Source organism: Pogoniulus pusillus, chromosome 4 (genome assembly GCF_015220805.1).
Source record: "Pogoniulus pusillus isolate bPogPus1 chromosome 4, bPogPus1.pri, whole genome shotgun sequence".
In the NCBI taxonomy this organism is placed as follows: domain Eukaryota; kingdom Metazoa; phylum Chordata; class Aves; order Piciformes; family Lybiidae; genus Pogoniulus; species Pogoniulus pusillus.
In genome coordinates this window covers 47,431,094-47,456,569 of record NC_087267.1, presented here as the reverse complement: position 1 = coordinate 47,456,569, position 25,476 = coordinate 47,431,094, and the positions used below count along the sequence as shown (strand labels likewise).

Sequence of the window (25,476 nt, the reverse complement as noted above, 5' to 3'; positions counted from 1 at the left end):
GGTCGGTTCGCAGCGAGGTCCGGTGCGGAGCAGCAGTTCCTGGTGCCGGCTCCCGGCGGGATGCGTGTCCGGAGCGGGGCCCGGGCGGGCAGTGAGTGGCGGGGCGGGGGGCGGCGGCGGCGGCTTTAAGCGCAGCTCCGGTCCGGCCCCCCGCGGCCACGGGAGGGGCCCGGTCTGGGGGGTTGGAGGCGGAGGGGGGGGCAGGAGGGGACGGCTGTGACCGCAGCCGCTATTTATAGCCCCGGAGGCACCGGGCACCGGCACCGCACCCCCTGCACCGGGAACCCCAAAAGCCCGGCACCGGCAACCCTCAAACCCCCAACACCGGGAACCCCCAAACCCCGGCACCAACCGGGGCACCCCCCCCCATGCCGGCACCCCCCAACCGCCGGGAGCCCCCCAGAGCCGGGAACACCAAACCCCCGCACAGCCCTGAACACCAGCACCCCAAAACCGGGCACCCCAGCACCCCCAACGCCCTACCCTCTACACCCTGGCACCCCAAAACCTTGGCACCCCAGCACCCCGAACGCCCTACCCTCTATACCCTGGCACCCCAAAAACGGGCACCCCAGCACCCCGAACGCCCTACCCTCTACACCCTGGCACCCCAAAAACGGGCACCCCAGCACCCCGAACGCCCTACCCTCTACACCCTGGCACCCCAAAACCGGGCACCCTGGCACCCCAAAACCGGGCACCCCAGCACCCCGAACGCCCTACCCTCTACATCCTGGCACCCCAAAACCTTGGTACCCCAACACTCCAAACGCCCTGCCCTCTACACCCTGGCACCCCAAAACCGGGCACCCCAGCACCCCGAACGCCCTACCCTCTACACCCTGGCACCCCAGCACCCCGAACGCCCTACCCTCTACACCCTGGCACCCCAAAACCGGGCACCCCAGCACCCCGAACGCCCTACCCTCTATACCCTGGCACCCCAAAACCGGGCACCCCAGCACCCCGAACGCCCTACCCTCTATACCCTGGCACCCCAAAACCGGGCACCCCAACACCCCGAACGCCCTGCCCTCTACACCCTGGCACCCCAAAACCGGGCACCCCAGCACCCCGAACGCCCTGCCCTCTACACCCTGGCACCCCAAAAACGGGCACCCCAGCACCCCGAACGCCCTGCCCTCTACACCCTGGCACCCCAAAAACAGGCACCCCAGCACCCCGAACGCCCTACCCTATACACCCTGGCACCCCAAAAACGGGCACCCCAGCACCCCCAACGACCTACCCTCTACACCCTGGCACCCCAAAACCTTGGCACCCCAACACCCCGAACGCCCTGCCCTCTACACCCTGGCACCCCAAACCCGGGCACCCCAGCACCCCCAACGCCCTACCCTCTACACCCCGGCACCCCAAAAACGGGCACTCCAGCACCCCGAACGCCCTACCCTCTACACCCCGGCACCCCAAACCCGGGCACCCCAGCACCCCGAACGCCCTACCCTCTACACCCTGGCACCCCAAAACCTTGGCACCCCTATAGCCCAGACGTTCCAGCACCCCAAATCTCCACACCATGGGCACCCCGAAAAAGTGGTACCCCTATAACTGGCATCTCAACATCCAAGGCACTTGGGCACCCCAACCCTTGATATCCCAGTGCCTGGCACCTCAATACTTTGGGCACTCAAATGTCTGGGTCCCCAGCACCCAAGGCACCTGGGCACCCCAATGCCTTGCACCCCAACAGCCTGGGCAGCTAGGCGCCCTGACAACTGGCATCCTGATATCCTGGGCACCCCAAAACCTCGCACCCCACTTCCTGCCCCCCAATACCTGGGACACTCTGGGCACCCAAATGCCTGGCACCTCAATGCCCAAGGCGCTTGGCCACCCCAGTACTTGGCACCCCAGAATCCAAGGCACTTGGACACCCCAACAGTTGGCACCCCAACACCCAAGTCGGGTGGGCACCCCAATACTTCGTACCCCAGAATCCAAGGCACTTGGGCACCCCAATACTTGGCACCCCAGTACCCTGCAGAGTTGGGCACCCCAATATTTGGCACCCCAGAATCCATGGCACTTGGGCACCCCAATACTTGGCACCCCGATACCCTGCAGAGTTGGGCACCCCAATACTTGGCACCCCGGAATCCAAGGCCCTTGGGCACCCCAATACTTGGCACCCCAACACCCAAGGCGGGTGGGCACCCCAATACTTGGCACCTCAATACCCTGCGGAGTTGGGCACCCAACACCATCCCCACCAAGGACCCCTCGGAACACCCCCAGGAGACTCCCATCAGTCCCCTAACTTAGGACCCCCCCCCCCCGCCAACAGGACACTCCCATCAGCCCCCCCCCCCACATTGAGACTCCCCCCCCAGTCAGCTGCTCTCCCTTAGGACTCCCCCCCCAGCATTGCCTCCTTAAGAACCCCCCCAGCCAGAGCCCCCCCTCTTTTTGGATGCAAAGTGGGGGTGCTGGGGTGCCGGGGCGGGGGGGGGCTGCTTGGACCCTTGGGTGCTCTAAGTCCTTTGGGTGAGGGAATGAATTTGGGGGGGGCTTTACATCAGCACACACCCCCCCCCCCCCCATTTCCGGCTGCTGACGTCACCATCACCCCCCCTGGAAGCTTCCAGCGGGTGGGGGGGGGCACCCTTGGGTGAGGGGGGGGGGGGGGGGGGGCACACATTTGAGTACTCCTTTTGCTCCCCCCACCATGACTCAGCCCCCTCCCCTTCCAGTCAGGACATCCCGGAGGAGGGGGGGATGTCATGGTGGGGAGGGGGGGGGTCAGGGTGACAGGGAGTGACACTTTTGGGTTGGGGGGGGTAGGAAGGGGGGGGGGGGGGGGGTGCCAATGTCGCCTGAGCCAGCCCCTAAAAATAACCCAGCGAGTCACAGCCACGCACCCAAAATACCCGCGGGGGACGGGGGGGGGGGGGGGGGACGGAGACGGGAATGGGGGGGGGGGGGCACAAAGAGAGCTTGGGGGAGCAGAGGGCACCCACGGCTGGGTGGGCACCCGTGGGTAACACACACACCCCACCACCCCCAGCCCCCCCCCACCCACCCAAGGACACTCAAAGCAAGGGGAGATGTGCAGGGGTGGGAGATGTTTAATGAGGGGGGGTCAGGATGTTTGGGGGGGGGCTCAGGGTGGTGGGGAGGGGGTCGAGGGACTTCAAGACTGGGGGGGGGGGGGGGGGGGAGGGTGCTCCAGAGTAGAGGTCAGCATCCTCCAGAGTGGGAGGTTAAGGTGCTGGGAGGGGGGGGGGGAGTGGGGCAGGGTAGTTGTAGGGAGGTGTTTAGGGGGGTCCAGGGTGCTGAGGGGGGGTCAGGATGGGTCATGGTGCTGGGGGGGGAGCGCCGTGGTGCTCCCCAAAGCCTCAGCAGCGCTTCAGGTAGGGGCAGAGGAACATGAGGGTGGAGGCCACTGTGAAGAGGAAGAAGGGACAGAGCCTCCTGGGGGTCTCCTGGGGATGCACACACAGGACGCGAGGGGTTAGAGCCACCCCCCCAAGAGGTGACACCCCGAGCCCTGTGTGTGACACCCCCCCCCCGCCCCCCAACAGCTCACCTGGGGGTCCTCGGGTGGGGGGCACAAAGCCAGGAGCTCAGGGGTGGCTTTCGGCTCCTCCAGGCACCTGTGGGGCAGGGTGGGGGTGCGGGTGGGGGCGTGGGCAGGGCACAGGGGACACGGGGGTGGGGGGCATGGGGACAGAGGGGATGTGGCTGGGGGCATGCAAGGTCTGGAGAGGGGGACAGGACCATGGGGAGGGGGGGGACATGGGGATGGGGGACACGGAGACAGATGGGATGTGGCTGGGGGCACACAAGGTCTGGAGAGGGGGACAAGGGGGACAGGACCATGGGGAGGGGTCAGGGGACATGGGGATGGGGGAGGTGGGGACACGGAGACAGGTGGGACATGGCTGGGGGCGTGCAAGGCTTGGATGAGGAGACAAAGGGGACAGGAGCATGGGGAGAGGGGGGACACGGGTCAGGGGACATGGGGACAGGTGGGACATGGCTGGGGGCATGCAAGGCTTGGATGAGGAGACAAGGGGGACAGGAGCATGGGGAGAGGGGGGACATGGGTCAGGGGACATGGGTCAGGGGACATGGGGACAGGTGGGACATGGCTGGGGGCACACAAGGGCTGGGTAGGGGGCCAAGGGGGACAGGACTGTGGGGAGAGTGGCACATGGGGGTCAGGACAGGGAGAGGGATCTGGGCCATGAGGACGAGAAGGACATGGCCGTGGGGACATAGGGCCAGGGCAGGGTGGCAGAGGGGACAGGAGGTACCTTGTGGGCACAGTGGTGGCACAGTACTGGGGGCAGCAGGAGCAGAGGCCGTGGCGACCGAGCCGCAGTGCTGGGCGCTCCTTGGCTGGCATCCGAAGTTGCCTCCGCAGCTGGGTCAGCTCCTCTGCAGGCCACTGGCCTCAGCCCGTGCCACTCAACTTCATCCCGTGCCACCCAGCCTCAGCCCATGCCACCCAACCTCAGCCCATGCCACCCAGCCTCCGCCCATGCCACCCAACCTCAGCTCATGCCACCCAACTTCATCCCGTGCCACCCAGCCTCAGCCTGTGCCACCCAGCCTCATCCCATGCCACCCAACCTCAGCCTATGCCCCCCAACTTCAGCCCATGCCACCCAACTTCATCCCGTGCCACCCAGCCTCAGCCCATGCCACCCAACTTCAGCCCATGCCATCCAATCTCAGCCTATGCCCCCAACTTCAGCCCATGCCACCCAACTTCAGCCCATGCCACCCAACATCAACCCATGGCACCCCACCTCCATCTATGCCACCCAACCAGGGCATCACCACCATCCCACCAGGGCAACCATTCCATGCCCACCATTGCACCGTGCCCACCACCACACTGCTCCATGCCCACCGCCCCATGACTCCATGCCCACCATACCCCTCCCTGGCACCTTGGAGCTGTGTCACCAGGCTGGTGGCACTCTTCAGCTGCAGATCCCTGCGGTGGGCTTTGGTCTTCAGGCCATTGAGCTCCAGCTGGTAGTGGGCACAGAGCTGGTGCCTGCGGTGCAGCCTCGCCCGCAGCTGTGCCACCTCCACGCGCAGCAGCATGACCTGCATCGCCGCCTGTGCCCGCTCCACCCGTGCCAGGGCCAGTGCCTGCTCCATTTGCTCCTGCTTGGCCACTTGCCCGGCTTGCAGCGTGCTCAGTTCCAGCTGCAGTGCCTGCAGCTCCCCTGCCAGAGGGCACAGGGGCAGCACTGGGTACAGGCTGAGGGGTGCCAATGTCTGGGGGTGCCTGTTTCTAAGCGTGCCCACCCTTGGGGTGCCCATTTCTATGGGGTGCCAGCCACCCTGGGGTGCCTATCTTTTGTAGGTGCCCATTTCTATGGGGTGCACATCGCTTGGGTACTCATTCATGAGGGTGCCCACCCCTATGTGTGCCAGTCTTGAGGTGCCAGCCTATACAGGGTCCTCATTGCTGGGGATACCAGTTTCTGGGGTGCCCATCTCTGAGTTCCCAGCTTTATGAGGTGCCCATTGCTGGGAGTACCAATCCCTGGAGTGCCAGTTCCTGGGGATGCCTACTCTTTGGGTGCCCATCTCTGAGGTGCCCATCTTTGAGGTGCCCTTCTTTATGGGCTGCCTGTCTCTAGGGGTGCCTACCCTTTGGGTGCCCATCTCTGGAGATGCCCATCACCCTTGTGGCACTGATTCCTGGAGGTGCCCATCACCATCTCCCAGGGTGCCCATTGCTAGAGAGTGCCCATCTCTCAGGGTGCCTGTCCCCATGGGTGCCCATTCATGGTGATGCCACACTCAATGAGGTGCCAGTCCCTATAGGGTATCCACACCTAGGGGTACCCATGCTTATAGAGTGCCCATCCCTTGGGGTGCCTGCCCTTGGGGTGTCCACCACTGGGGGGGGGGGGGTGATGCCCATCACTGGGGTTGCCAAGCCCCTGTGGTGTGCCCAACCTTGGGGTGTCCAACTCTGGAGTGACCATATCTGGAGATGCCAACCCTCTATGGGGTGGGTGCCCATGCTTCAGGTGTCCACTTGTTGGGGTGCCCACCCCTGGGGAGTGGGGGTGTGCCAGCCCCATAGTGGGTGACTGCTCTCAGAGTGCCTTTCACCCTTAAGGTGTCCATTTTCAGGGTGCCCACCTTTAGGGCACCCATCTCTGGAGTGCCAGTTTCTGGGCTTACCCACTCCAAGGGGGTGCCCATCTGTTGGGGTGTCCACCCTTGGCTGAGTGCCTACCCTCGAGAGGGGAGCTGCCAGCCCCTGTTATTGGGTGCCCATTTCCAGGGTGCCCATCACCCTTAGGGTGCCAGCTCCTGGAGGTGCCCACCCTGGGGGTACCCACTTTTAGAGTGCCCACCCCTGAGGGTGTCAGTCTCAGGCTCCCCTCTCTCACTGTCCACGGAGAAGGTGTCCTGCAGCTCCATGGCTCTGTGCCCCTCTTGCTGTCACCAGGGTGCCTGTCACCAGGGGGGCAGCTCTGCTTGCCATGGCAACCACTCACCACAGTGCCCGGGTGGGGCCCTGCCCGTCCAGTGCCACACCAATGCTACACCAGTGCCACGCCGGTGCCATGCCAGTGCCACATCTGTACCACACCAGTGCCACACCAATGCCACACCTGCGCCACACCAGTGCCACAACAGTGCCATAACAGTGCCACACCAATGCTACACCAGTGCCACGCCAGTGCCACATCTGTACCACACCAGTGCCACACCCGTGCCACACCGGTGCCACACCAATGCCCTTGCAGCTTCGGGAAGCACTGGGGGGGTTGTTCACTCTGGAACCTACTGATGTCTCCTCCAGCCCCATCTAGCCCAGTCCAGCCCAGTCCAGCCCAGTATGGGCCAGCACAGCAGGACCAGCATCTGACCTGGCCCAGTACAGCCCAGTACAGCCCAGGACAGTGTAGTATGACACATCCCAGTACAATCCAGTACATCCCAGTATGATATGATATGGTACAGCCTGGTTCAGCCCAATACATCCCAGTACAGCCCAGTATGGCCTAATTTGGTACCATCCAGCCCAGTAGAGTACACCCAGTACCTCCCAGTACATCCCAGTACTAGGGTACAGCCTGCCTCTGCCCAGTACAGCCCAGTTTAGTACAGTGCAGCCCAGTATAGCACACCCAGTACCTCCCAGTACACCCCAGTACAGCAGGGTACAGCCTGGCTCAGCCCAGTACATCCCAGTATGGCCCAGTTTGGTACTGTGCAGCCCAGTATGGCACACCCAGTACCTCCCAGTACACCCCAGTACAGTAGGGTGCAGCCTGGCTCAGCCCAGTACATCCCAGTATGGCACACCCAGTACCTCCCAGTACACCCCAGTACAGTAGGGTGCAGCCTGGCTCAGCCCAGTACATCCCAGTATGGCCCAGTTTAGTACTGTGCAGCCCAGTATGGCACACCCAGTACCTCCCAGTACACCCCAGTACAGTAGGGTGCAGCCTGGCTCAGCCCAGTACATCCCAGTATGGCCCAGTTTGGTACTGTGCAGCCCAGTATGGCACACCCAGTACCTCCCAGTACACCCCAGTACAGCACAGCACAGCCTGGCTCAGCCCAGTACATCCCAGTCTGTCCCAGTCCAGCCCCTGTAGCACAGGACCTTCCCCCCCCCCCGGCTTTATATGCAGCCCCCAGCCCGGGGGGTGGTCCCAGGAGCCTTTAATCCTCCCCCTAAGCGGCTTCTGCTCAGCCTTCCGGCGGGGGGGGGCAAGAAAGGGGTTGGGGGGGTCAAAAAGGGGGTGCGAGATGGGGGGGGCTAAGAAAAGGGGCTCTGAGGGGGGCAGAAAAACGGGGGGGGGGTGGCAGGAAAATGGGGTTAGGGAAAAGGGAGGGGAGGGGGTAAGAAAAGGGGGGGCAGGGGGTAGGAAAAGTGGGAGGGGGCAGGGAAAGGGGGGGTAGAAAAAGGGGTGCGGGGGGGCTAGAAAAAGGGGTGCAAGGTGAGGGGGCAGGAAAGAGGGGTACAGGGTGGGGAGGATAAGAAAAGGGGTACGGGGGGGCAGGAAAGAGGGTGCTGGGTGGGGGGGGTAAGAAATAGGGTGTCAGGGGGTAGGAAAAGTGGGAGGGGGCAGGGAAAGGGGTGCGGGAGGGGGTAGAAAAGGGGGTGCAAGGTGAGTGGGCAGGAAAAAGGGGTACAGGGTGGGGAGGATAAGAAAAGGGGTACGGGGGGGGTCAGGAAATGGAGTAGGAGGGGAAGGTAAAGGAGGGCAGGTTTGGGGGGCAGAAGTAAAAGGGGTTTTGGGGGGGGCAGGAAGGGGAGAGAGGGGAAGTAAAGGGGTGGGGGTGGGAAATGGGGTGCAGGGGGGTAGGAAAAGGGGTGAAAGATGTGGGGGTAGGAAAAGGGGGTACAGGAGGGGTCAGGGAGGGGGGAGGGGTAAGAAAAGGGGTGCAGCGTGGGGGGGGGTGCAGAAAAAGGTGTTCTGGGTGGGGAGGGGTAGGGAAAGGAGTGCAAGGGTTGGGGGTATGGAAAGGGGGGGTAGGAAAAAGGGGGGGCAGGACAAGGGGGGACAGAGTGGGGAGTAAAAAACGGGGTGCAGGGGACCAGGAATGGGGGGGGATGAGAGTGGGACCAGAGGGGAAATGGGAATGGGGGGGGAGAGGTGAGTGGGACTGGGGGGGCTGGGAATGGGTGGGATGGGACTGGGGGGAGCTGGGAATGGGTGGGATGGGACTGGGGGGAGCTGGGAATGGGTGGGATGGGACTCGGGGGGGCTGGGAATGGGTGGGATGGGACTCGGGGGGGCTGGGAATGGGTGGGGAGAGGTGAGTGGGACCAGGGGGGGAGCTGGGAATGGGTGGGATGGGACTGGGGGGGGCTGGGAATGGGTGGGGAGAGGTGAGTGGGACCCGGGGGGGAGCTGGGAATGGGTGGGATGGGACTGGGGGATGGGTGGGATGGGACTGGGGGGAGCTGGGAATGGGTGGGATGGGACTGGGGGATGGGTGGGATGGGACTGGGGGGAGCTGGGAATGGGTGGGATAGGACTGGGGGGGGCTGGGAATGGGTGGGATGGGACTGGGGGGAGCTGGGAATGGGTGGGGAGAGGTGAGTGGGACCCGGGGGGGAGCTGGGAATGGGTGGGATGGGACTGGGGGATGGGTGGGATGGGACTGGGGGGAGCTGGGAATGGGTGGGATGGAACTGGGGGGGGGCTGGGAATGGGTGGGATGGGAATGGGGGGAGCTGGGAATGGGTGGGATGGGACTGGGGGGAGCTGGGAATGGGTGGGGAGAGGTGAGTGGGACCCGGGGGGGAGCTGGGAATGGGTGGGATAGGACTGGGGGGGAGCTGGGAATGGGTGGGATGGGACTGGGGGGAGCTGGGAATGGGTGGGATAGGACTGGGGGGGAGCTGGGAATGGGTGGGATGGGACTGGGGGGGGCTGGGAATGGGTGGGATGGGACTGGGGGGAGCTGGGAACGGGTGGGATGGGACTGGGGGGGGCTGGGAATGGGTGGGATGGAACTGGGGGGGGCTGGGAATGGGTGGGATGGGACTGGGGGGGGCTGGGAATGGGTGGGATGGGACTGGGGGGAGCTGGGCATGGGAGTGCTGCTGGGACTGGGGTGGAGGGGACTGGAAATGTGAGGATGTGGGAGGGGGGAGCCTGGAAGGAGAGAGAATGGGGGAGTGGGAATGGGAACTGGGAATAGGGGGGCCTGGGAATGGGGGTGCTGGGAATGGGAGGGCTGGGGGGGCTGGAAAAGGAGGCAGTGAGTGGGAGTGAGGAGTGCTGGGGGGCTGGGAGGGTGGGATCCGGGGGGGGGGGGGGTGTGCTAGAGGGGGTCACCAGGGATCTGGGCAGCAAGGGGCACCCAGAAAGTGCAGCCCCCACCCACTGTCCCCCCCCAGGGAACTCTCCTCCCATCAGTCCCCTCCACTGCAGTGCCCAACCCCACCCCCCAGGGTGTTGTGGGGGCACCCAAGGGTGCTGTGGGTGATCGGAGGGGCGGGAGGGGGGGCGTGACCTCGCTGGGGCACCCCAACCCACCTGGGGTGACATCAAAGCCCTCTGGGTGACCCAAACCTCTAACTCCTGCTGGGTGACCCCAAACACCCTCTAGGTCACCCCAATGTCCCCAGGACACTCTAAATCCCCTTGGGTGACCCCAGTCCCTCCTTGGTGACCCCAACTCCTCCTTGGTGACTCCAGTCCCTCCTTGGTGACCCCAACTCCTCCTTGGTGACCCCAACTCCTCCGTGGTGACCCCAACTCCTCCTTGGTGACCCCAACTCCTCTGTGGTGACCCCAACTCCCTCTCTGAGGGACCCAAACACCCCTGGGTGACCCCAAACCCTTCCTGCATGATCCAAATCCCCTCCTGTTGGCCCCAAACTCTTCTTGGGCCACCTCAAACTACTTGGGTGACCCTCAAACCACTCTGGTTGGCTCCAATCACCCTTAGGTGACTTCAGATGCCCCTGGGTGACCCCAAACTCTCTTGGGTGACCTCAAATGCTTTGGGTGACCCCAAGGCCCTCTGGTTGACCCCCAAACTTACCTGGGTGACCCCAAGGCCTTCTTGTTGATCCCAAACTCTTCTTGGGGCACTCCAAACCCCTCTGGTTAACCCAAATCAACCTTTGGGTGACCCCAAACCCCCTTGGGTGACTCCAAATCCCTCTGGTTGACCTCAATCATCTTTGGGTTACCCCAAACCCCCTTGGGTGACTCCAAGCCCCTCTGGTTGACCTCAATCATCTTTGGGTGACCCCAAACCCCCTTGGGTGACTCCAAGCCCCTCTGGTTGACCCCAATCATCCTTGGAGCACCTCAAACCCCTTTGGTTGACCCCAACCATACTTGGAGCACCCCAAATCCCCTTGGGTGACCCCAAACCCCTCTGCTTGACCCAAATGATCCTTGGAGCACCCCAGACCCCTCTGGTTGACCTCAAACCCCTCGGGTTGATCCTGCCACCTTGGTTGACACCAATCATTCTTGGGTGACCCCAAACCTCCTTGGCTGACCCCAAATACCCTTGGCTGACCCTGACCTCCTTGGAGCACCCCAAGCTCCTCCAGTAGACAACCCCCCCCCATACCTTGGGCAATCCCAAACCCCTCTGGCTGACCTCAAACCCCTCGAGTTGACCCCAATCCTCCTTGGATGACCCAAATCCTCCTTAGGTGACCCCAATCCCCACCTTGGGTCACCTGAAGCCCCTCCTAGAGCACCACAACCCCTCCCCCCAAGACCAACATGACCCACTAGACCCAGGCTCTCCCAGTGGGCATCATGACCAACCTTTGGGGACCCCCCTACCCATTGGGGGGGGGTCCCTGGGGACCCCCCCTTAACTCAAAGTGAAGCTGGGGTGGGGTCTCCTCAGCAGCCTCAGCCCACCCCAAATCCCAGCACTCAGCCCAGCTTAAGGTCAATTAGAGCTGAGCTGGGGTCCCCCTTACCCATTGGGTGTCCCTGGGGACCCCCCCCCCTTAACTCAAAGTGAAGCTGGGGTGGGGTCTCCTCAGCAGCCTCAGCCCACCCCAAATCCCAGCACTCAGCCCAGCTTAAGGTCAATTAGAGCTGAGCTGGGGTCCCCCTTACCCATTGGGTGTCCCTGGGGACCCCCCCCCCTTAACTCAAAGTGAAGCTGGGGTGGGGTCTCCTCAGCAGCCTCAGCCCACCCCAAATCCCAGCACTCAGCCCAGCTTAAGGTCAATTAGAGCTGAGCTGGGGTCCCCCTTACCCATTGGGTGTCCCAGAGGACCCCCCCCCTTAACCCAAGGTGAAGTTGGGGTGGGGTCTCCTCAGCACCCCCAGTCCACCCCACCAAATCCCAGCACTCAGCCCAGCTTAAGGTCAATTAGGACTGAGCTGGGGACCCCCCTACCCATTGGGTGTTCCTGGGGACCCCCCCTTAACCCAAAGTGAAGCTGGAGTGGAGTCTCTTCAGCACCCCCAGCTCACCCCAAATCCTAGCACTCAGCTGGACTGAGCTGGGGACCCCCCTACCCATTGGGTGTCCCTGGGGACCCCCCCCTTAACCCAAAATGAAGCTGGGGTGGGGTCTCCCCAGCACCCCCAGCCCACCCCACCCCAAATCCTGGCAATCAGCTCAGCCCAGCTTAAGGAGGCCGATTAAGAGCTGAGCTGGGCTTAGCCCCCTCCCTAATCCCCAAGTTTGCTCCTTGATCCCCTGCCCCGAGCCCTTAAGCAGCTTTGGGCTTGGCCACCAAAGGGTATATCAAGAGGGGGAGGGCAGGAGGCCTCCAGCATGCCCCCCCCCCGGCGCCACCAACCATGTCGGGGGACGATGAGTTCTACCTGTTCAAGAACACCTCCTCGGTGGGGCCCTGGGACGGACCCCAGTACCACATCGCCCCCCGCTGGGCCTTCCACCTGCAGACAGCCTTCATGGGCTTCGTCTTCCTGGTGGGCACCCCCCTCAACGCCATCGTGCTGGTGGTCACCATCAAGTACAAGAAGCTGAGGCAGCCTCTCAACTACATCCTGGTCAACATCTCCTTCAGCGGCTTCCTCTCCTGCATCTTCAGCGTCTTCACCGTCTTCGTCTCCAGCTCCCAGGGCTACTTCGTCTTTGGCAAGCACATGTGCTCCTTGGAGGGCTTTGCAGGGGCCACAGGAGGTAGGGTGTGGGGAGCCAGGGCGTGGGGGGGACCCCTCGTGGGGGCCAGGAGGGGTTAGGGGCGACTGGAGCGGTGCAGGGAGCTGGCGCCGATCCGTAGGGTTGGGAGAGAAGGGCATGGGTGTGGGGTGGGGGGGGAGGGATGGGTGGGGCTTGGGGGGGGCTGGAGGGCTTGGGGTGATCGTCATGGTTTGGTTGGGCTGGAGGTGGAAGTGACTGCTGGGGTTTGGTTGGGCTGGAGAGCTTGGGGTGAGCATCATGGTTTGGTTGGGCTGGGGGTGGAAGTGACTGCTGGGGTTAGGTTGGGTTGGAGGGCTTGGGGTGAGCACCATGGTTTGGTTGGGCTGGAGGTGGAAGTGACTGCTGGGGTTTGGTTGGGCTGGAGAGCTTGGGGTGAGCATCATGGTTTGGTTGGGCTGGGGGTGGAAGTGACTGCTGGGGTTAGGTTGGGTTGGAGGGCTTGGGGTGAGCACCATGGTTTGGTTGGGCTGGAGGTGGAAGTGACTGCTGGGGTTTGGTTGGGCTGGAGGGCTTGGTGTGAGCATGGTTTGGTTGGGCTGGAGGTGGAAGTGACTGCTGGGGTTTGGTTGGGCTGGAGGGCTTGGGGTGAGCATCATGGTTTGGTTGGGCTGGAGGTGGAAGTGACTGCTGGGGTTTGGTTGGGTTGGAGGGCTTGGGGTGAGCACCATGGTTTGGTTGGGCTCCAGGTGGAGGTGACTGCTGGGGTTAGGTTGGGCTGGAGGGCTTGGGGTGAGCACCATGGTTTGGTTGGGCTCCAGGTGGAGGTGACTGCTGGGGTTAGGTTGGGCTGGAGGGCTTGGGGTGAGCACCATGGTTTGGTTGGGCTCCAGGTGGAGGTGACTGCTGGGGTTAGGTTGGGCTGGAGGGCTTGGGGTGAGCATCATGGTTTGGTTGGGCTGGAGGTGGAAGTGACTGCTGGGGTTTGGTTGGGCTGGAGAGCTTGGGTTGAGCATCATGGTTTGGTTGGGCTGGAGGTGGAAGTGACTGCTGGGGTTTGGTTGGGTTGGAGGGCTTGGGGTGAGCACCATGGTTTGGTTGGGCTGGAGGTGGAAGTGACTGCTGGGGTTTGGTTGGGTTGGAGGGCTTGGTGTGAGCATGGTTTGGTTGGGCTGGAGGTGGAAGTGACTGCTGGGGTTTGGTTGGGCTGGAGGGCTTGGGGTGAGCACCATGGTTTGGTTGGGCTGGAGGTGGAAGTGACTGCTGGGGTTTGGTTGGGCTGGAGGGCTTGGGGTGAGCATCATGGTTTGGTTGGGCTGGAGGTGGAAGTGACTGCTGGGGTTTGGTTGGGTTGGAGGGCTTGGGGTGAGCACCATGGTTTGGTTGGGCTCCAGGTGGAGGTGACTGCTGGGGTTAGGTTGGGCTGGAGGGCTTGGGGTGAGCATGGTTTGGTTGGGCTGGAGGTGGAAGTGACTGCTGGGGTTTGGTTGGGCTGGAGGGCTTGGGGTGAGCATCATGGTTTGGTTGGGCTGGAGGTGGAAGTGACTGCTGGGGTTTGGTTGGGTTGGAGGGCTTGGGGTGAGCACCATGGTTTGGTTGGGCTCCAGGTGGAGGTGACTGCTGGGGTTAGGTTGGGCTGGAGGGCTTGGGGTGAGCACCATGGTTTGGTTGGGCTCCAGGTGGAGGTGACTGCTGGGGTTAGGTTGGGCTGGAGGTGGAAGTGACTGCTGGGGGTTGGTTGGGCTGGAGGGCTTGGGGTGAGCACCGATGTTTGGTTGGGAATGGGATGGAGATGACTACTGGGGTTAGGTTGGGCTGGAGGGCTTGGGGTGAGCACCACGATTTGGTTGGGCATGGGGTGGAGGTGACCATCATGGTTTGGTTGGGCTCCAGGTGAAGGTGACTGCTGGGTTAGGCTGGGCTGGAGGGCTTGGGGTGAGCACCACGACTTGGTGGGCCTGGAGGTGGAGGTGACCACACCATGGCTTGGTGGGACTGTAGGTAGAGTTGACCACCATAGTCTGGGGGGTCTGGAGGTGGAGGTGTCCACCGTGGGCGAGCACCATGACTTGCTGAGGGTGTAGGTAGGTTGACCAGCACCCTGCTGGGGCTGCAGGCAGGGTGACCACCGTGTTCTGCTGGGGTTGGGCTGCCCACCATAGCTGGTGGGGTGGCAGATGTAGTTGCACGGTGGCCAGCCCAGCTCCAGCAGAACATGGTGGTCACCCTGCCTCTACCCCTGGCAGGCCATGGTGGGCACCTCAGCTTCAGAAGATCAGTGGAGCTGAGGGGACCACCAGGGTTTGGTGGGGTTGGAGGTTGGCATGAGCACCATGGGTTGGTGGAGCCCAGGTCATCCCCACCCTGGCTTGGCAGGGGTGAGGTGACCACCCCCACGGGCTGGCAGGGGTGAGGTGCCCACCACTATGGGCTGGCAGGGGTGAGGTGACCACCCCCACGGGCTGGCAGGGGCAAGGTGCCCATCCCCATGGGCTGGCAGGGGCGAGGTGCCCACCACCCTGGGCTGGCAGGGGCGAGGTGCCCACCACTATGGGTTGGCAGGGGCGAGGTGCCCACCACTATGGGTTGGCAGGGGCGAGGTGCCCACCCCCATGGGCTGGCACAGATGAGGTGACCACCACTATGGGCTGGCAGGGGTGAGGTGTACACCCCCATGGGCTGGCACGGGTGAGGTGACCACCCCCACGGGCTGGCAGGGGCGAAGTGCCCACCCCTCTGGGCTGGCAGGGGCGAGGTGCCCACCCCCAGGCTCCGCTGGAGCCGCGAGGGGCACCAGGGCGGCAGGCTGGCAGGAGCAGCGTGGGTGGGCGCAGCCGCGATGCCCACCGGGGTTCGGCGGCACGGTGGCGGCTGGCACGGGCGCGGCTGAGGCGCTGCTGGTGCCCCCCCAGGGCTGGTGACAGGCTGGTCCTTGGCCTTCCTGGCCTTCGAGCGCTACATCGTCATCTGCAAGCCCTTCGGCAACTTCCGCTTCAGCTCCAAGCATGCCCTGATGGTGGTGGCTGCCACCTGGGCCATCGGCCTGGGCGTGGCACTGCCACCCTTCTTCGGCTGGAGCAGGTGGGTGCTGCTGGCCGGGGCGGGCAACAGCTCTGGGGGCAGTGGGAAAGGGTGAGCAGGGTGCCAAGAAGGTGCTGGGACCATGGGGGTGACACAGAGGTGCCCCAGGGGTGCCAGGAGGGTGCTGGGACAACTACTAGGACCATGGAGGTGACACAGAGGTGCCCCAGGGGTGCCAGCACAACCACTAGGACCATGGAGGTGACATAGAGGTGCCCCAGGGGTGCCAGCAGGGTGCTGGGACAACCACTAGCACCATGGAGGTGACATAGAGGTGCCCCAGGGGTGCCCACAACCACTAGGACCATGGAGGTGACACAGAGGTGCCCCAGGGGTGCCCACAACCACTAGGACCATGGAGGTGACATAGAGGTGCCCTAGGGGTGCCATAGAGGTGCCACACCACCAGCAGTGACACAAAGGTGCCACAGGGTCCAATAGGGGTGCCAGAGGGGTGCCATTGGGTGCCAGGAGATACCATAAGCGTGGCACAGGGTGGCAGAGCAGCCTGGCAATAGCATGGGGGTGGTGTGGAAGTGTCATAGGGTGCCACAGGGTACAATAGGGGTGCCAGAGGGGTGCCAGGGGCTGCCATGCACATGCTGCACTGGTGCAAAGCAGGCTGGCAGTGCCAGGGGGGTGCCAGCCTGAGCTGGGCCTGTGTGCCCGCAGGTACGTGCCCGAGGGGCTGCAGTGCTCCTGCGGGCCTGACTGGTACACGGTGGGCACCAAGTACAAGAGCGAGTACTACACCTGGTTCCTCTTCATCTTCTGCTTCATCGTGCCCCTCTCCCTCATCATCTTCTCCTACTCACAGCTGCTCAGCGCCCTGCGCGCAGTGAGTCTGCCGGCACCCGAGCCAGGGAGGGAGGGACTGCAGAGATGGAGGGAGGGAGGGAGAGAGGGAGGGAGGGAGGGACTGCAGAGATGAAGGGATAGATGGAGGGAGGGAGGGACAGGAAGAAGGATGGAGGGAGGGAGAGATGGATGGATGGACAGGGAGAAGGATGGAGGGAGAGATGGATGGATGGACAGGGAGAAGGATGGAGGGAGGGAGAGATGGATGGATGGACAGGGAGAAGGATGGAGGGAGAGATGGATGGATGGACAGGGAGAAGGATGGAGGGAGGGAGAGATGGATGGATGGACAGGGAGAAGGATGGAGGGAGGGAGAGATGGATGGATGGACAGGGAGAAGGATGGAGGGAGGGAAGGATGGAGGGAGGGAAGGATGGAGGGAGGGAAGGATGGAGGGAGGGAAGGATGGAGGGAGGGAAGGAGAGAGGGAGGGAAGGAGAGAGGGAGGGAAGGAGAGAGGGAGGGAAGGAGGAAGGAAGAGAGGGAGGGAGGGAGGAAGGGAGGGAGGGAGGGAGGAAGAGAGGGAGGGAGGAAGGAAGAGAGGGAGGGAGGAAGGAAGAGAGGGAGGGAGGGAGGAAGGAAGAGAGGGAGGGAGGAAGGAAGAGAGGGAGGGAGGGAGGGAGGAAGAGAGGGAGGGAGGGAGGGAGGAAGAGAGGGAGGGAGGGAGGGAGGAAGAGAGGGAGGGAGGGAGGAAGAGAGGGAGGGAGGAAGGAAGAGAGGGAGGGAGGAAGGAAGAGAGGGAGGGAGGGAGGGAGGAAGAGAGGGAGGGAGGGAGGAAGAGAGGGAGGGAGGGAGGGAGGAAGAGAGGGAGGGAGGGAGGGAGGAAGAGAGGGAGGGAGGGAGGAAGAGAGGGAGGGAGGGAGGGAGGAAGAGAGGGAGGGAGGGAGGAAGAGAGGGAGGGAGGGAGGGAGGGAGGAAGAGAGGGAGGGAGGGAGGGAGGAAGAGAGGGAGGGAGGGAGGGAGGGAGGGAGGGAGGGAGGAAGAGAGGGAGGGAGAGAAGGAAAGAAGGATGGAGGGATAGAGAGGTAGGGGGTTGGAGGGAAGGTTGGAGAGATGGAAGAAGGATGGAGGGATAGAGGGATGGAGGGCAGGAAGGATGGGGAAGGAGAGTTGGCTAGAGACATGGAGAGCTAGAGGGATGGAGGAGGAGAGCTGGATGGAGAGCTGGAGAGCTGGAGGGATGGGGGAGTTGGAGAAGGAGTGGGCTGGAGAGATGGGAAATGGAGGAGAAGAGTTGTCTGGAGAGATGGAGGGATGGGGGATGGAGGAGGAGATGGCTAGAGAGATAAAGGGCTGGAGGGATGGAGGAGGAGAGCTCTCTGGAGGGCTGGAGGAGGGGTTGGCTGGAGAGATGGGGGGCTGGAGGAGATGGCTGGAGAGACGGGGGGCTGGAGGAGGAGAGTTGTCGGGGGGGCTGGAGGAGGAGCTGGCTGGCGAGATGAGGAAGCAGGAGGAAGGCTGGGGGCAGTCGGGGCCGCTCCGTCGGGGCCAGGGCAGCAGCGGCAGCAGCAGGCTCCAGCCCTGAGCTCCGTGCGCTGGCAGGTGGCGGCGCAGCAGCAGGAGTCTGCCACGACGCAGAAGGCGGAGCGGGAGGTGTCCCGCATGGTGGTGGTGATGGTTGGCTCCTTCTGCCTCTGCTACGTGCCCTACGCCGCCCTGGCCATGTACATGGTCAACAACCGCGACCACGGCCTGGACCTGCGCCTGGTCACCATCCCTGCCTTCTTCTCCAAGAGCGCCTGCGTCTACAACCCCATCATCTACTGCTTCATGAACAAGCAGGTGCCCGGGCACGGCCGCCACGGGGGCACGGCCAGCGGGGGACTCCTGCGGCAGGGACACACAGCAGGGACAGGGACAGCCCCGGGGGCACGGCCAGATGGGGACACCTGCGGGGGGGACACACAGCAGGGACAGGGACAGCCCCGGGGGGGAACAGGCAGTTAGGGACCAGGGACACCCAGGAACACCTGGGCCATGGTGGCACCTTGGGGTGCCCGAGGACATCTGGGAACCACCCTCAACCTGTGCCAGGCTCTCAGCATCCTCACTGCAAAGAACTTCTCCCTAACATCCAGTTTCAATCTCGCCTCTGCCACTCCAAACCCATTCCTCCTGCTCCTGTCATGACCAGACCTTGTCACTAGTCCCTCCCCAGCCCTCCTCTAGCCCCTTTCAGATCCTGCAAGGCCACTCCAAGCTCTCCTCCAAGCCTTCTCCAGGTTGCAGAGCCCCAACTCTTGCAGTATGTCCTCAGAGCAGAGCTGCTGCAGCCCTCTCAGCATCTTCACCTCTGCCTTAGCTTTGAGCATCTCAGCTCCAGCTCCTCTTAGCATCTTCACCTCTGCCTTAGCTTTGAGCATCTCAGCTCCAGCTCCTCTCAGCATCTTCACCTCTGCCTTAGCTTTGAGCATCTCAGCTCCAGCTCCTCCCAGCATCTTCACCACATCTTCAGGCACAGCAGATAGGCCCCAGGTGGCATGGAGATGGCCCCTCCCTGCCCAGGGCTGGGGACAAGGGTGAGGGCCAGGTCAGGGCAGGCCTGGTGACACTCCTGTCCCCGCAGTTCCGCGCCTGCATCATGGAGACCGTCTGCGGCAGGCCCATGACAGACGACTCAGACATCTCCAGCTCGGCCCAGAAGACAGAGGTCTCCTCTGTGTCCTCCAGCCAGGTCAGCCCCAGCTGAGGAGACCCTCCCCAGAACCTGCCCCAGCCCCACAACCATCCCTTGGCTGCTCTCTCTGTGGGGCTGGGGCCACCCTCTTGGCCACTCTAGGATGTAGACAGAGGTGGGACAATAAAAACCATCCCCTGCAGTCCCAACCCAGCCTCAAGTCTATCTGTGCCTCAGGGGGGGGACCCACAGGGATGGGAGGCAGGAAGGTGGGGTGCTGCTTCCACCCCTCCCCCACTCCCAGCACCCATTCTGGGGGGTGGGACAAGGTTGGGTGACATCCACGGGGCTGGAGTGGAGCTGAGCCACTCGTCCTTGGGGCTGGGGTGGGTCTGAGCCACAGCCATAGGGCTGGGGTGGGGCTGAATCCCTCATCCATGGGGCTGGGGTGGCGCTGAGCCCCCCATCAGTGGAGCTGGGGTGGGGCTGAGACACACCCATGGGGCTGGGGTGCAGCTGAGCCACTCACTTGTGGGGCTGGAGTGGGATTGAATCCCCATCCATGGGGCTGGGGTGGGGCTGAGCCCCCCATCAGTGGAGCTGGGGTGGGGCTGAGACACACCCATGGGGCTGGGGTGGAGTTGAATCGCCCATCCATGGGGCTGAGCCACTCACCTGTGGGGCTGGGGTCAAATCCCCCATCCATGGGGCTGGGGTGGGGCTGAGCCACTCACCTGTGGGGCTGGGGTCAAATCCCCCATCCATGGGGCTGGGGCTGAGATAAATTTGGCTGAGCTGGGTCTGAGCCTCCCACCCATGGGGCTGTGCCCCCCCCTCCCCACCTGTGGGGCAGGAGTAGTTCTGAGCCCTTCATCTGTGGGGCAAGAGTGGGTCTGAGACCCCCAACCTGGGGGCAAGTTGAGGGCAGGGAGGTCACAAGGGCAGGACTTGACCCCTCCAGAGCCCCAACAGCCACCTTAGGACACCCCAGCCCTACAGCTGGACCCTACCCAGCTTGAGAGCCAACCTGTGGGGGCAGGGAGTTCACACCCCCACCCTCCCCCAGCCCCCCATCCCCACCCACCCCAATCCCATTTTTGGGGCTAAAAAGAGCAGATTTGGGTAGGGTGACTGTAAACAGCTTTTATTGAGCCTGGTTTACATCAAAAGGGACCAAAACTGAACCAGCCCCAGGAGAAACATCTCAAGGGGTTGGAGAAGGGGGTGGGGGGGAGGGGGACAAGCCCCTCTTTGAAGGGGGAAGAGGAACAAATTAGTGTCTGACATCATTAATGCTCCATAAAAGTCCATTTTTGGGGGGAGGGAAGCTGGAAAAAGCATTCCAGGTTTTTCCTGGTGTGGCCACTCCAATCCCTGTGTGTGGCTGACTCCATTTGGAGTCCATTTAGAGCAAAAAATGGGGGGGGAGGGGAACAGGAGATAAAAATGGGGATAAAATGGGGGTTAAAATGATGCTTGGAACCCTCACATTGAAAGGTAAAAACAGGGTGGAAGGGAGGGCAGAAACTAACAAAGGGATTTGGGGGACACCAAGCTCTGGGTTGGAGTTGGAGGGGGAGTGGGGAGGGGGCAGAGCCTGGGCTGGGCTTACAGCAGGAAGTGAACATGGATGGAGAATGAGCAATTTCATGCACCCTCCCCAACCCCCACCCCTCATTTCCACCCCCAATCTCTCCCTCCCCTCCCTCTGCAGCCAGTTTGGGTGGAATCAAGGCACTTTTGGGGCTCCAGGAAGCAGGGTTGGGGGTAAAAGTTGGGGGCTTAAACCTGGTGGGACTCAGCTCCAACGCTCCAAACCCAAAAGATTGGAGTTTGGGGCAAAAATAGAGGCAGGAGGTTGAGTTTTGGGCTCAAAAGGAAGACAAGAAGCTGATTTGTGGCCCAAATTTAAGCCAAAAGGTTGAGTTTTGGGACAAAAGAAAGACAAAAAGATGATTTGTGGCCCAAATTTAAACCAAAAGGATGAGTTTTGGACCAAAAGAGAGCCAAGAGGTTGATTTTGTGGCCCAAAAGAAAGGAAAAGTTGATTTGTGGCCCAAATTTAAACCAAAGGGATGAGTTTTGGGCCAAAGTAGAGCCAAGAGGTTGATTTTCTGGCCCAAAAGAGAGAGGAAAAACTGATTTGTGGCTCAAATTTAAATCAAAAGGTTGAGTTTTGAGCCAAAAGGTTGATTTTCTGGCCCAAAAGAAAGAGGAAAAGCTGATTTGTGGCTCAAATTTAAACCAAAAGGTTGAGTTTTGAGCCAAAAGAAAGACAAAAAGGCAATTTGGGGCTGAAATTTAAACCAAAAAGTTGAGATTGAGGCCAAGATAAAGACAAAAATCTTCTTTGAGGCTCAAATTCAAACCAAAAGGTTGAGTTTGGGGCCAAAATAAAGATAAAAAGCTTCTCTGGAGCTCAAATTCAAACCAAAAGGTTGAGTTTGAAGCCAAAATAAAGACAAAAAGCTCCTTTGGGGCTCAAATTCAAACCAAATGGTTGAGTTTGAAGCCAAGATAAAAATAAAAAGCTTCTCTGGAGCTCAAATTCAAACCAAAAGGTTGAGTCTGGGGCCAAGATAAAGACAAAAAGGTGATTGGGAGCTCAAATTCAAACCAAAAGGTTGAGTTTGGAGCCAAAATAAAGATAAAAAGCTCCTTTGGGGCTCAAATTCAAAGCAAAAGGTTGAGTTTGGAGCCAAAATAAAGATAAAAAGCTTCTCTGGAGCTCAAATTCAACCCAAAAGGTTGAGTTTGGAGCCAAACTAAAGATAAAAAGCTTCTCTGGAGCTCAAATTCAACCCAAAAGATTGAGTTTGGGGCCAAAATAAAGATAAAAAGCTTCTCTGGAGCTCAAATTCAAGCCAAAAGGTTGAGTCTGGGGCCAAGATAGAGCCAGGAGGTTGATATTTTTTGACCCAAGAGAACAACAAAAAGCTGCTTTGGGGCCCAAAATTCAACTGAGAGGTTAATTTGCTCCCCCAAAAAAGGAGCCACTTCCCCCCCAGTCCCTCCCTCCCCTCCCTCCACAGCCACTTTGGGTGGACTCAAGGCACTTTTGGGGCTCCATGAAGTGGGGTTGGGGTAAAAAGTTAGGGGCTAAAGCTGGAGGGACTCAGCTCCAGTGGTGGTTTTTGGTCTCATTTGGGCCCAACCAGCAACTTCTTGGCTTTGTTTAGGTCTCCAAATAAACCTTTCTCATTTTCAGCCCCAAACTCCACCTTTTTGGCTTGCTTTTGGGTCAAAAATCAACCTCTTGGCTCTATTTTGGCCCCAAACTCAATCTTCTGCTTTAAATTTGAGCCCCAAATCAGCTTTTTGTCCTTATTTTGGCCCCAAACTCAACATTTTGGTTTAAAATTTGGGCCCAACAATCAACCTCCTGATTCTATTTTGGCCCAAAACTCCATCTTTTGGGTTAAATTTGGGCCCCCAGCCAGCATTTTGTCTTTGAGCCCAAAAATCAACCTCCTGGCTCTATTTTGGCCCAAACCTTAACCTTTTGGGTTCAATTTTGGCCCAAAATTCGACCTCCAGGGTTGATTTGGGGTCCAAAATTTGACATCTTGAGTTTATTCTGGGCCCCAAATCAACCTCTTGGCTTTGTTCTGGCCTAAAACTCAACTCTTGGTTTAATTTTGCCCCCCAAAACTCAACCTCTTGCCTTGATTCTGGACCCAAAACTCAACCTCTTGGTTTTATTCTGGCCTAAAACTCAACCTCTTGGTTTAATTTTGGACCCAAACCTCAACTTCTTGGCTTTATTTTGGACCCAAAACTCAATCTCTTGGCTTTATCTTGACCAAAATCAACCTCTTGGCTTTATCTTGGACCTAAACCACAACCTCTTGCCTTGGTTTTGGACCTAAAACTCAACCTCTTGTCTTTATCTTGATCAAAATCAACCTCTTGCCTTTATTTTGGACCCAAACTCAACCTCTTGGCTTTTTTTGGACCCAAAATGCAACCTCTTTGCTTTATCTTGACCCAAACTCAACCTCTTGGCTGTATCTTGGACCCAAAACTCAACCTCTTGGCTTTATCTTGTACCCAAAACTCAACCTCTTGGCTTTTTTTGGACCCAAAGTGCAACCTCTTGGCTTTATCTTGATCAAAACTCAACCTCTTGGCTTTATCTTGATCCAAAACTCAACCTCTTGGCTTTATCTTGACCCAAAACTCAACCTCTTGGCTGTATCTTGGACCCAAAACTCAACCTCTTGGCTGTATCTTGACCCAAAACTCAACCTCTTGGCTGTATCTTGGACCCAAAACTCAACCTCTTGGCTTTATGTTGGACCCAAAACTCAACCTCTTGGCTTTTTTTGGACCCAAAACTCAACCTCTTGGCTGTATCTTGGACCCAAAACTCAACCTCTTGGCTTTTTTTGGACCCAAAACTCAACCTCTTGGCTTTTTTTGGACCCAAAACTCAACCTCTTGGCTTTGTCTTGATCAAAACTCAACCTCTTTGCTTTGTCTTGGTCAAAACTCAACCTCTTTGCTTTGTCTTGGTCAAAACTCAACCTCTTGGCTGTATCTTGACCCAAAACTCAACCTCTTGGCTGTATGTTGGACCCAAACTCAACCTCTTGGCTGTATGTTGGACCCAAAACTCAACCTTTTGGCTTTATCTTGACCCAAACTCAACCTCTTGGTTCCATTTAAGGCTCTCCAAAAAACCCCACACCAACTTCTTGACTATTCTGGCCAAAAAGTCAACCTCTTAGCTTGGTTTTGACCTGGTTGTTCACTGGCTTTAACTTTGGGGTGTTTTTTAAACTGAATTTTGATCCATTTGTTCAATGAGTTGTGGCTAAGGGGCAGGGCAGGAGGGTGAAGGAGGAGCATTGTCATCACTCAGCCCTGTCAGGAGAGAGGTTTCTTCTGGTGGAAGGGAGATACAAAACTAACCCAAGGTTGGTTTAAAGACCCCCCCTCCCCCCCCCCCCCCAAAAAAAAAACCCAACCCATGTAAATCTACATTAAAAAATGAAACCCCAACCCCTCAAAGAGTCAGAAGGAAGAGGTAGGTCCTCAGAGACTCCTCATGCCCTCGGGAAGCCAAAGCAATAAAACCAGGATGAGGAGGGGGAAGGGAATTTCGGTGGCTGGTAGCCTGCAGGAAGAGTCTCCAGCAGGCAAACCAGAAAAGGTAACCCCCCCCCAAACAAAAAACCTCCACCCCAAACCCCCCAGACCCACACCCAAGGTTTGCTTTTGCTTCTGCTCAGCCCAGAAGGGGTGCAAATAAATTAGTGGAGGGGGGGCCTGTGCCCTCAGAACTCATCGTGCCGCACCAAGGCCTCGCCGAAGTCCGTGGCCTGGCTGCCCACGAACAGGTCGTACTTCTCCACGATCTCCTCCTTGCTCAGCTTCCCGTCCTGCAAGACAGCCACAGCCACCCAGGCAGCTGGCAGCACAGCTGCTGCCAGGGGCAGAGCACCTCGAGGGGCACAGAGACAGGGGCGACAGCAGGCTCCTAACAGAGACAGGGGCGACAGCAGGCTGCCACCAGAGACAGGGGTGACAGCAGGCTGCCACCAGAGACAGCAGGCTGGCACCAGAGACAGCAGGCTGCCACCAGAGACAGGGGTGCCACCAGAGACAGGGGCGACAGCAGGCTGCCACCAGAGACAGGGGTGCCACCAGAGACAGGGGCGACAGCAGGCTGCCACCAGAGACAGCAGGCTGCCACCAGAGACAGGGGCGACAGCAGGCTGCCACCAGAGACAGCAGGCTCCTAACAGAGACAGGGGCGACAGCAGGCTGCCACCAGAGACAGCAGGCTCCTAACAGAGACAGGGGCGACAGCAGGCTGCCACCAGAGACAGCAGGCTGCCACCAGAGACAGGAGGCTCCTAACAGAGACAGGGGCGACAGCAGGCTGCCACCAGAGACAGGAGGCTCCTAACAGAGACAGGGGCGACAGCAGGCTGCCACCAGAGACAGGGGTGCCACCAGAGACAGGGGTGCCAGCAGGCTGCCACCAGAGACAGGGGTGCCACCAGAGACAGGGGCGACAGCAGGCTGCCACCAGAGACAGGGGTGCCACCAGAGACAGGGGCGACAGCAGGGTGCCACCAGAGACAGGGGTGCCACCAGAGACAGGGGTGACAGCAGGGTGCCACCAGAGACAGGGGTGCCACCAGAGACAGGGGTGACAGCAGGCTGCCACCAGAGACAGGGGTGCCACCAGAGACAGGGGCGACAGCAGGGTGCCACCAGAGACAGGGGTGCCACCAGAGACAGGGGTGCCAGCAGGCTGCCACCAGAGACAGGGGTGCCACCAGAGACAGGGGCGACAGCAGGGTGCCACCAGAGACAGGGGTGCCACCAGAGACAGGGGCGAC

The 25,476-nt window shown here is 60.5% G+C and overlaps 2 protein-coding genes across 7 annotated transcripts in view; one reads left to right on the top strand and one right to left on the bottom strand.

The window, feature by feature from the left end:
* The first annotated feature begins 12,263 nt into the window (after positions 1 to 12,263).
* OPN1SW (opsin 1, short wave sensitive) lies at positions 12,264 to 19,297 on the top strand. The gene is made up of 5 exons (XM_064142933.1): positions 12,264 to 12,609; positions 15,480 to 15,648; positions 16,321 to 16,486; positions 18,049 to 18,288; positions 19,073 to 19,297. The coding sequence occupies exons 1-5, from the start codon at positions 12,264 to 12,266 to the stop codon at positions 19,193 to 19,195; spliced, it is 1,044 nt and encodes a 347-aa protein (XP_063999003.1). The 3' UTR covers positions 19,196 to 19,297.
* Positions 19,298 to 20,248: 951 nt separating this feature from the next.
* The window catches only part of CALU (calumenin), a 37,858-nt gene continuing 32,630 nt past the window's right edge, over positions 20,249 to 25,476 (bottom strand). For 2 of the 6 annotated variants that reach the window (XM_064142790.1, XM_064142789.1), the window contains exons 7-9: positions 23,651 to 24,507; positions 23,467 to 23,498; positions 20,249 to 23,340 (exon numbers count right to left, since the gene is read on the bottom strand). In XM_064142790.1, coding sequence (XP_063998860.1) covers positions 24,403 to 24,507 — 105 coding nt within the window. In that variant the 3' untranslated portion in view covers positions 20,249 to 23,340; positions 23,467 to 23,498; positions 23,651 to 24,402. The remainder of the gene's footprint in view (positions 23,341 to 23,466; positions 23,499 to 23,650; positions 24,508 to 25,476) is intronic. The other 4 variants (XM_064142792.1, XM_064142794.1, XM_064142791.1 and 1 more) reach the window with 4 other exon arrangements.